This window comes from Lontra canadensis, unplaced genomic scaffold (assembly GCF_010015895.1).
Source record: "Lontra canadensis isolate GAN:19392208 unplaced genomic scaffold, GSC_riverotter_1.0 scaffold89, whole genome shotgun sequence".
NCBI lineage: Eukaryota > Metazoa > Chordata > Mammalia > Carnivora > Mustelidae > Lontra > Lontra canadensis.
The window spans coordinates 1,896,252-1,907,865 of NW_022631083.1; the positions used below are offsets into that span (position 1 = coordinate 1,896,252).

An 11,614-nucleotide genomic window follows, 5' to 3' on the forward strand; every position below is an offset into this window, starting at 1 on the left:
ATATACACAAATGTTTGTAGCAGCTTTATTTGTAATAGCCCAAAACTGGAAACAACTCAAACGTCTTTCCTGGGTGAATGATTAAAGAAATTATGGTACATCCATACCATGGAATCCTGCTCGGCAGTACAGAGAAATGAATATGATACATACAATGACTTGGATGGTTCTCAAAGGAATTACAGTGAATTTAAAACGTCCATCCCAAAAAATGACATATTATATGATTCTGGTTACGTAGCATCCTTGAAATGGCCAAACCATAAAGATGGACAACAGATGAGTGCTTCTATTAGTCATAGATCTCCAGAAAAACAGAACCAGTAGGATATAAACAGATATATATAAGAAGAGATTTATTTTAGGAATTGGCTCACACACTTCTGGAGGCCAAGAACTCTCACCATCTGCCTGCCATCTGCAAGCCGGAGACCCAGGAATGCCAGTGGTATAATTCAGTTCTGAGATCAAAGTCCCAAGAAGTGGGAGCCAATGGTACAATTTCCCATTCAAGTCTGAAGGCGTGAGAACCAGTAGTACCAATGTCCAATGGCAGGGGAAGCTGGACATCTGAGCTCAAGAAAAAAGAGCAAACTCCTTCCTCCGCGTTTTATTCTATCCAAGTCCTGAATGGATTGGATGACGCCTGTTCACACTGGTGAGGATGATTTTTTCTCAGTCTACCAATTCAAATCCTAATCTCCTCTAGATATACCCTAAATATGTTTTACTAGCTATCTGGTCATCCCTTAGCCCAGTCAAGTTGACATATAAATTCATCCATCACAGTGGTGGACAAGGATAAGGGACATGCATGAAGTGTTGAAAGGAAGTGGGCATGTTCATAAAAGGGTGGCACAAGGGACCCCTGTAGGGATGCAACCATTCTGTATCTTGATTGAGGGCATTACACAAATCTACACATGTGATAAAATTTCATAGAACCAAATACACATACACACACACAAATGAATGCATGGAGAATTTATACAATCTGAATTGTAGAGAAAGACAATTGCAGAGAAATGGAGTATACCAGTCTATATCCTGGCTGTGATAATACACTCCAGTTATGCAAGATGTTAGGTTGGAGGCACCTAGGGGTTGGATACACAGCATCTCTCTGCAATATTTCTTATAACCGCATTTAAATCTACAATCATCTAACAATGAAAAGCTCAACATTCTAAAATGTGGTCTTAAGGTATGATAAATGTGCCTTGACTCGGTAGGAATATTAACATCTTAATATCATTTAAAAGCCTAGTCTACCAGTTATCCTAACCTCTTAAAATATGAATTTGGATAATCCATTGTTTTTATGTGTCTTTTCCGAGAAATAGCTTTTGATTTCTTGGATTTGTCTATCTTTCTAGTTTCATTGATTTCTGCTCTTTATTTCCCTCCTCCCCACCTTTGAATTCAATTTGCTTCTTTTTTTTTTTTTTTTAAGATTCTTGAAGCAGAAATTTGGATTACAAATTGGGAAATTTTCTTCTTATCTAATATAAGCATTTTAGTGCCATAAATTATCCCCTGAGTACTGATTAGTTACATCATATAAATTTTGATATATTGTGTTTCCATTTCATTGTGTTCAAACTATTTTTGTAATTTCCCTTGAGACTTCCTCTTTGACCCAGGGATTATTTAGAAGCATGTTGTTTAAGTTCCAAATAGTTGGGGAATCCCCAAATGTCTTCTGTTATATGTTTATAGTTTTATTTAGTAATGGTCTGAGAACAAACTTTCTATGATTTCTATTCTTTCAGATTTGCTAAGGTGGGCTAAGAATGTGTTCTATCTTGGTGAATATTTCATGTTCCCTTGAAAATGAATGTGTTCTGATCTAGTTTCATTCTATAAATGTCAATTCTTTCAAGCTCTCTGATGATGTTCAGGTCTTCTGCCTCCTTTCTGATTGTCTATCTACTTATTCTGTCAATTACTAAGAGAAAAATGATGAAGTCTCTAATCATAATGGATTTGTCTGTTTCTCCTTTCATTTTTGTTAGTATTTACTTTTAGTACTCTGAAGCTCTGTCATTAAGAGCATGCACACATGTAGGACTGTGATGTTTTCTTGGAGAATTGAGCCTATATCATTGCATAATGTTTTTCTATATCTTTGGTAACATTCCTGGTTCTGGAGTCTACTTCATCTGACATTAATATAGTCACTCTAGCTTTTTTATACTTAGTGAATATCTCTTAATCTATCTGTGTTTTTAATTTATTTATTTTTTCCTTTTTTTGTTGTTTTTATTTAATTTAAATTCAAGCAGCCAACATAAAGTGCATCATTATTAGTTTTTGTGTCTTTATATATATAATTTTTTTAAAGATTTTATTTATTTATTTGACAGACAGAGATCACAAGTAGGCAGAGAGGCAGGCAGAGAGAGAGGAGGAAGCAGGCTCCCTGCTGAGTAGAGAGCCCGATGTAGGGCTCGATCCCAAGACCCTGAGATCATGACCTGAGCCGAAGGCAGAGGCTTAACCCTCTGAGCCACCCAGGCGCCCCTGTGTCTTTATATTTTAAATGAATTTCCTGTAGTTGGTAGAATTGAGTATTGCTTTTTCTATCCATTCTGACAATTTTGCCTTTTATTTTTTTATTTTTTATTTTTCTTAAAGATTTTACTCATTTATTTGACAGAGAGACACAGTGAGAGAGGGAACACAAGCAGGGGGAGAGGGAGAGGGAGAAGCAGGCTTCCTGCTGAGCAGGGAGCCCAGTGTGGGGCTCGACCCCAGAACCCTGGGATCATGACCCGAGCCAAAGGCAGATGCTTAATGACTAAGCCACCCAGGTGCCCCCAATTTTGCTTTTTAATTGGTATTTTTTGACCATTTACATTTAATGGTATTAATCATATGGTTGGATAAGTGAGTTTTGGGTTAAACAAATTTATTAATGGCTCCATTTTACCTCCACTATTGACTTACTATGCCTCTATTTTTCATTACTAGTGATTTCCCTGGAGTTTACAATGAACATTTTTTAATTAATTAGATTCAATTTTCAAGGAATATTCTACTTCATGTGTTATATAAGCATCTCATGACAGTTTATTCCCAATCCCTCCCTCCCATCTTTTGTGCCATTACTCTCAAGCATTTTACTTTTACATATGCTATGAACACATAATACACTGCTGCTTTCTTTTAGAACAATTAAAAGGAAGAAAAATGAGTTTTATTTTCATATTCACTTATTCCACTTCTATTACTTTTCATTTTTTATGTAAAATCCAAGTATCTACTGGTAGCATATTCCTTCCCTTAAACAATTTCCAATTTCCTTTAATATTTCCTAGTGCAATATATATACACATTTTTCTCTAGGCAGTTCTATAAGCAATTAATTTTTTTTTAATTTTTGTTTGAGAAAGCATGTCTCCATGTTTAGAGATATTTTTTCTGGGTATAGAATTATGGATTAGCAGTTTTTTATTTCAGCATGTTAAAGATGTCACTCTATTGTCTTCTGGCTTACCTGTTTTATCATGAAAAGTCTGCAGTATTTCTTATCTTTGTTTCTCTGTATGTAATGTGTCTTTTTTCTCTTGCTTCCTTTACAATTTTGTCTTTGGTTTTCAGCAATTTAAGTATGCTAACCATAGGGATATTTTCGATGGTGTTGGTGGTGGAATTGTTCTCCTACTTGTTTTTTTCTTAGCTTCTTGGATCTATGGCGGTATTTGTCATTCACAGTGGAAATGTTTGTCAGCCATTACTTCTTTAAATATCACTTGTCTTGTGCTCTCTTTCCTTCTGGGATCATACTTGCACAGATCCTAGGCAGTCTGGTATTGCACCACAGCTCTTGGATGTTCTGTTGTGCATCCCACCCCACCCCCCACCTCCCACCAATGCTTTTTTTCTCTCTGTGTTTCAATTTGAGTAATTTCTATTGATCCATCTTGATGTTCACGGATTCTTTTCTCAGTTGTGTAAAGCATACTGATCAGCCCCTTGAAGTCATTCGTCATCCCTCTTACTGTGTTTTTTTCATTTCTAGCATTTCCATTTGATTCTTTTTTCTAAGTTTCTCCTCTCTGCTGGAGAGAAATTAATCATCAAGTCTTGCATGGTATCCCCCTTTTCTATTAGAGTATTCAACTTATTAAGCAGTTATTCTAAATTCCACATCTGAGAGTTTCAATACCTGTGTCGTAGCTGAGTCTTGTTCTTGTTCTGTCAAATACTTTGTCTCTTGTCAACATGTTGAGGGGGGGTTTTCTGGTCTTATGCTAGCAGTTTTCTGTTGAAAGCTAGACATCTTGAATAGGACAATAAAGACTGAGGTACATCATTTTGATTCTTGGAATTAAGTGTGCCTTATCTTTTGCTATGTCTTTAGCATGGGGCTTACATTAGTCTAGTCAGGACTTGAGGTAGGTTTTGGTTTCGTCGCTACTTTGGTTGCCCTTAGGGCACTCAGCCTTAAAATTTCACTAGTGATATCTTGTGTTTTGCTGGAAGACTTTTCTCACAGTCTCCTTCCTGCACCCTTTCTTCAAATTCTGTCCCTCTTCTGCTATTACTTGCAGCTTGTTAGCCTGGGTATGGAAGTGGGAAGGGTGATGTTTTTGTTATTCTAATTAAGTTTCTGTCTTAGGCTGGTATTGTGTTCCTGGATCTTAGAAAGGGAGTGAACTTCTCCAGCCTGCAGTTCTGGGCTCAGCATGTAGTCCCCGCCTCTTCCCCAGGGAAAAAGAGGAGGGTTTTTTGTTTTGTTTTGTTTATTTCCTCCTTCCACCTCAAGCATTACTGGGGAAAGACCCCAGAACCCTAAGGCCAACAGTGTTTACTGCCCTGCCCTCACAACTTAAGCTTTTGTTCTTTAGTATAGATAGAGGAGCAAGATCTATGAAGAACACTTCTCAGAACTCTTGCCAATCTTTTTGTGAGCACCAGGTTGGGTCCCATGGAAAGGGGTCTACAAGTACATTTGAATTTCCCTTATAGCCCCCAGGGTTCTAAATATTCTTTCACTAGGCTGCATTCTTCCTTTACCAATTTATAAACAATTTTAGCTGAATTCTTTTTAACAGAGTCCAGCTGAGTCTGCCCCAGTGAAAGTCATGTCCATTTCTCCTTGTGTGCACCCATCTGTCCTTAGACTTGGAGAGAGTTGGTTGCCCTGTGACTTCCACTCTCTACTGGGTTAAAGGAAAGTTGTGTATCTGCAGTTTGTCTGGCTTGTTGTTGTAATGATAGCACCACACGCTTCTGGAAACAGAAGCCAGAAGTGTCCATTCATTTTTGGAAAATAAGTACTGAAAATATGTCCAGGCGGGTTTGAGATGGTGTCTGTATGCTTTCAGGTTAAATAGGAGATCCATTTCAAGGAAAAAAAAACAATTTGCTGGCTTATTTTTGAAAAGCATTTGCTGTTCCTGACATTGCCACCAGAGGGCAAGTCGCCCATCACTACATATCTCACAGGGTGAGGCCCGGTTTCCAATTGGGAAAAGTGAATGTGTAAAGTGGGAGGCAGAGGCATCCAAAGCAGCGAATGCTTGCAGGGAGGGCCTGTTCTCAAGGCCTTCCGGGCCTGTGCAGCTCTGCGTTGGTCTCTCAGTCCCTCTGGCCCTCGCCCTCACCCACATGCCACAGTTGTACCCTCTGCAGAGAAGAAAGATGCCTTTCGTTGCAAGCACGCATGTCCCTAGAGCCTCTCTGAGTACCTGGCCCACACCCTACTAACATTCATTCTGAGAGGCGCCCAAGACCCTGCTAAGTGGTCAGGTTCTAGCAACTTCGGGTGAGTCCAACCTTCTGCTCAGCAGGGCACAGCCCAGGGAGTCAGACTGAGGATAAAAATTCCCAGGAGCCCCGTGGTAGGGAGTTGAGGCTGAGGGGCATGTGGATCTGTACTACGTTTGTTGGTTTATCTGAAACAAATAAACCAAAATCATAGTGAGAGAAGTTTGGTTCTAATACAAATAAAGTCTAAAACGGGTGTTCCTGATTGGCAAGTAGATCTTCTCCAAGTGGGGGAGTCAGAGGCTCACCCCTGCCATCTTCTAGCACCACCCTTTTCAGCATACAGAAGGATGGGGAGGGGTGTGGGGATAAGGCCACCCACACCTAACCACACTGCCCAGCACCTCCCACAATGCTTCTGCTCTCATGCCATCAGTACACCCAAGCTCCTGTTAAGTGCTGGGGGCTGGGAAGTGTAGCCATGGCTGGGTGGACACCTCCCAGCAGCACCCCTCGCCCGGGAAAGGAGTGGACAGCCAGACCCAAATTGCCCAAGTTGTACCTGCAGTAACTACTTCCAACAGGTTATTGCTCTAGGACAATATATTCCAGATTTGTATGATTTTAAAAGTCACAGAGGATGCTTAATTAAAATATAACCCTTCGTTTCTTTTCCTGAACATTCTGGTTTGGCCATCTGCCTGGGGGCCTGGAATCAGTGCTTTTATCAAGCACTCCAGAGAGCTATGCTGCCCTAGCAAGTGTTTACAGAAGGATCCATTGCCATCCCCACCCCTTCCCAGTGGATGGGAAGCCAGGCCAACTCTCTGATTCGCGTTGAGTCGTGGAACTGTGGGAAAGGCTTCTGGTCATGGCCAGAGGGAGGCAGGTCCTGAAGCAGCCCTGCATGCAGCCCTCCCTGAGTGTGACTACCCAGCCACTGAGTCCTGGGAGGGGCAGCCTGTAGGTCACGGCCATGTCAAGGCAGAACCCAGCCGCCTGTGGCTGGGGCAGACCAAGCCTCCCTGGACCGACCAAACCAGAGCACAGTACTGCCTGTCCCCAGCCCCTTTAAACAGAAACACCCCCACCCTCCACCCTTTATCTGGGAGTGGAGGGTTATTTGTGCTCCTATTTTCTCTCAGCAACACTGGAGGGCAGCAGTGAGTCAGTGTTTGCAGTTTTTTATTAGAAAGTCAACTCTTAATAGTATTCAGTCATAGATTTTATTTACTTATTTGCTTTTTTGTTCTTTCCGTGACACCCTTGCCATGAATCACGGGAAATGACACCAGGCTCATGGCCACGGGGTGGCGAGGGGGAGGAGGAGGGAGGGGCAGAGTGAGGAGGCGGAGGTAGGGTAAACCCAGGCGAGGAGCAAACTGTTTAAGCTGTTCTCTTGTTCTCACTGGGCGCTGGGTCCCACACTAGCAGATCCAGGCAAACCCTGTGAACACCCCACTCCGCCCCAGCCTTTCTGAGATGGGCCAAGACTTTCCCCAGGTGGGCGTTTCACTCCGGAGCGTTTGTGATGAATGGATCCCTGAGTGCGGGCCAGTCTGTCCTCGCTGCAGTTTCGGCCTACAGGCTACTTCCTCAGAAGCCTCCCTAACCCGCCCTAAAAGGCTTGCCAGAGCTCCCCCACCCCGGAGTCTGCGGTTCACTCTGCAGGGTACTTGTCACCACCTGAGATTATGAGATATTTTGGTTACCCGGGAGCTCCTCATGGGAGCTCCCCTCCCCCCCCCCCCACCAAATAATACAGAATTATTGAACGAGTTCACAAATGAGCAGATTGGCGGGCAGCCCTTATTTGCCTAATTTGTACACTGTGAGGTGACCAAGAGCCCGGCTTGGGTCCTTCCTCCGAAATAACAGAAACAGCAATAGGTTTTTGGTTTGGGTTTTTTTGTTTTTTTTGGTTTTTGGGTTTTGTTTTGTTTTTTTTTTGTCTGCTGCCCAACCGCGGAACCTCCCTTCTGACAGACGCAAATCGTTAGCAGAGCCCCGGTGATGTCTCCAACTGCTCTTCCACGCCCACAATAAATATGAAGTATTTTAAACTCTCCGTAGTGGTTTTGACACCTGTGCTCTTAACGCTCCTGCTGGCACAGATGGTCTGTGTTCGTCTCCACTCGGTTTCCTTAATTAAGGAGACACCTGGTCTTGGAACTCCCTTTTCTGGCCTCCCTGGGGGTTGCTGGGGCCTGGAGCCTCTCAGCCCGCCCGTGGGCCACCTGGCACCGCGTCTCTCTCTTCTGTTCCAGCCGTGATCCCCCTGACGGATTCGGAGCACAAGCTGCTGCCTCTGCACTTTGCCGTGGACCCCGGGAAGGACTGGGAGTGGGGGAAGGACGACAACGATAACGCCCGGCTGGCCCAGTGAGCCCTTCCCCCGTGCCCCTCCCCCAACGCCCTGAAGGGCGGCCGTCGCCGGGTTTCCCGGCGTGGGCTGGGCCGCCCGTGCTCCTCCGGAGACAGCTGGCGTGCCCGCGGGCGGGGTGCGTGCGGGCGAGCGCGGGCCCGCTGGGGCGCGTTTCACGCGGTCTTCTTCTTTCACCAGCCTGATCCTGTCGCTAGAAGCCAAGCTGAACCTTCTGCACAGCTACATGAATGTGACGTGGATCCGGATCCCCTCGGAGACCCGGGTGAGCCTGGCATGTGCCCGGCCCCGACCAGCTGGTTGGGTCCTGGCCGCTCACTCGCCGCCGGCGCGGGCGGGGGGCGCAGCCTGCAAACGCTGGCCCGGGGCTCGTCTCCCCAGCGCCCGCCCCGCCGCCGACCCCCCCGCCCGGCCTGGCTCTGGCGAGAGGGGTCTCGGGTTTAGCTGGAGCGTGTGTGCCCGCGTGCTTGCGTGTTGTATGTAGGCGCGCGCTCCGGCTAGGGAGGTGGTTGGTGGGGATTTTTTTTTTTTTTTTGTCCCTTTATTTTCTCCAGAAGGAGAGGAATAAACACACCCACTCAGAAAACAAACCGTAGGCAAGTCACAACACAAAACTATCTCTGCCGAGATCGGAACACGATGTGCTGCAGCGGAGCAGAATTAATTATAAACTGTGTGTGGGTCCTTGGAAAAGTCAGGGAACCGGGAGCGCAATTCCTCAGCGCCCCCTCCTTCTCTCCGCCTTCTCCATCCTCTGGGAGGGCAGTGAGAAGAGGAGCTGCCCGCCCCCACAGGGCTCCTCCCCCAGGGAGAGTCTGTTCTGTCCCTGCTTCGAGATGCTAAGGATTCACTTTAAATGTCTGGTTGATGTTTTTGTTATCTCAATAGTGAACCCTCAGTGAAAGGGATTCGTATTACATTAAAAAAAAAAAAAAAGACCCCCTTAGACATCAGTACACTTGGCCAATGGCCATGAGGTGGGGCTGATAAGCAATATTAAAAGGGCAACTGGAGGAAGGCAGTAGCGCGGTGCCTTGCACAGAGTCGGTAGCCAGGCTATGCCAGGCCCTGCTCAGGATGTTTTCATACATAAGCCTTTACCTTTATTTAATCTTCATAAGACTCCTGGAGGCAGGTACTGATACCCATTATACTGAGGACACAAGGGGACAGCTGGTGACAGGCTGGCTCCAGAGTCCAGCCTCTTAACCTCCACAGTGACCTGTCAACTGCCTGGATGATGCCCGCGTTGCTGGAGGTGTTCTTCCCTAGCACACACACGTGGTGTGAAGACAGCCAACTCTAGATCTAGAACCGGGAGGCTCTTGGTCTGGGACACAGCTCAGCACCGCAAGGAGCAGAACCCCCTGCCAAGCCATGGCGGCCCCCATGTCAGATTTAGGGCCCCGCAACAACCCTTCCACCCCGAGGACATTTCAGCCAGGGCTCCTTCTTCACTGAGCTCCCACCAATGGCCACTGCCAGCACCAAGCACAGCCCCTTTCCTGGGCTAAACCCCTGAGCTTCTGCCCTTCTGTGTCCCTGAGAAACCATTTTGAGACCTCTGCCTCCTTCCAGACCCAGGACAGGGTGGGAAGAGGAAGAAAGGAATTTCAGACTGGGAGGTGGTGAGGGCTGGCTCCTGCTTGCTTCTGGGGACTTGGTTGCAGGAGGTCTCTTGGACCCCTGTCTTGGACTTGCTTGGAGGAGGGAGAGGACAACAATAAAATGACAACAATGGGGCCTTCTCCCAGGATCTTCCCCTAGAGGCCAGGAAAAGCCCATTTTGGGGTGAGCACCAGCTCCAGCCACTCAGCCTCTAGTGGGAGGTTCCTGCTGTTTACGCAATGACGCTGTGGGAATTCTCTCTCCTCTCTCAAGAAGGAGCCTCCACAGGGCAGCAGTAGGCTGCACTCACTGCCTTTCTCAGGCTCTCCACCTCCCCCATGGTCCTCCAGGTGCCCACACTGGCCTTGCTCTCCTTACTGGCTGACCGTGAGCCTTGTTCAAGGTGTTCACAGTGATGCTCCCTCCTCACACCCTAGGAGACCTTTTTCTGGGAATGGTAACATCTTTCCTGCTAAGCGCAGGTCCTGCTTCAGAATCCTCAGTTTAACACTCTGCATTGTCTGTCTGTGGAAAGGAACCCCTAGAGTAAAATGGTCATCCTTGGAATTAAGGGCATATTTGTTCCAATGTGAGGGCAAGACGTCTATCCCCTGCCTGGAATGAATAGGTGAGACACCCTTTTTAGGTGAGACACCCTTTTTAGGAGAGACACCTACAGATGCGGGTGAAATGTGATCCTTTCCAGAAGGCCTCTCGCTCTAGAGGCCAGCTGGGACCTGTGTCTGGTCATAGACCAGCCTCGCCAGGGCTAGAAGGGCAGAATCTGGGCATGGTAATTCTAAAATGTTAGGCTCTGGAACTCAGAGCCAGGTGGGTATCTTCATTTTGCCCAAACTCCCCGCCTCGGCGTTCCAGGCTACCAGCAACCTGAGCTCACCAAAAAGCATCCTGGATTGGGGCAGTGGGATCCCAAGGCCCCACCTTAGCAGACTGGTAGCCAGGGTGGTCTGCCTTTGTTGGTCCCACGGGAGGATGGCTCTTATCTAAACACCTTCCTTCTTTCCCTGACCCTCTCCCGCTACAGGCCCCTCTGGCACAACCGGAATCCCCAACAGCCTCCGTGGGGGAGGACGTGCAGTCCCTGGCCGACTCCCTGGACTCGGATCGGGACTCGGTGTGCAGCAATTCCAACAGCAATAATGGCAAGAACGGCAAGGACAAGGAGAAGGAGAAGCAGCGCAAAGAGAAGGACAAGACCCGCGCGGACTCCGTGGCCAACAAACTGGGTAGCTTCAGCAAGACGCTGGGCATCAAGCTAAAGAAAAACATGGGCGGCCTGGGCGGCCTGGTGCACGGCAAGATGGGCCGCGCTAACTCCGCCAACGGCAAGAACGGCGACGCACCGGAGCGTGGCAAGGAGAAGAAGGCCAAGTCGCGCAAGGGCAGCAAGGAGGAGTCGGGCGCGTCGGCGAGCACGTCGCCGTCGGAGAAGACCACGCCGTCGCCCACGGACAAGGCGGCCGGGGCGTCCCCAGCCGAAAAGGGCGGCGGGCCGCGGGCCGACGCCTGGAAGTACAGCACGGACGTGAAGCTGAGCCTCAACATCCTACGCGCCGCCATGCAGGGGGAGCGCAAGTTCATCTTCGCCGGCCTGCTGCTCACCAGCCACCGGCACCAGTTCCACGAGGAGATGATAGGCTACTACCTGACCAGCGCGCAGGAGCGCTTCAGCGCCGAGCAGGAGCAGCGACGCCGCGACGCCGCCGCCGCCGCAGCAGCCGCGGCCGCCGCCGCCTCCACGGCCAAGCGGCCGCAGCGCAGGCCAGAGACCGAGGGCGCGCCGGGCCCCGAGCGCGCCTCGCCGGGCCCGCCGGCCGGGCCGCCCACGTATCTCGTCCTCAAATCCAACGGCGGCCCCGGCGTCGCGGCGTCGCTGCTCCTGCTCGG

The 11,614-nt window shown here is 47.9% G+C and overlaps 1 protein-coding gene across 1 annotated transcript in view; it reads left to right on the top strand.

Annotated features, from left to right (window-relative positions):
- OTUD7A (OTU deubiquitinase 7A) overlaps positions 1-11,614 on the top strand; it is a 357,324-nt gene that overhangs the window by 344,417 nt on the left and 1,293 nt on the right. Inside the window, exons 12-14 of the mRNA XM_032835949.1 lie at positions 7,983-8,097; positions 8,279-8,363; positions 10,752-11,601. Coding sequence (XP_032691840.1) covers positions 7,983-8,097; positions 8,279-8,363; positions 10,752-11,601 — 1,050 coding nt within the window. The remainder of the gene's footprint in view (positions 1-7,982; positions 8,098-8,278; positions 8,364-10,751; positions 11,602-11,614) is intronic.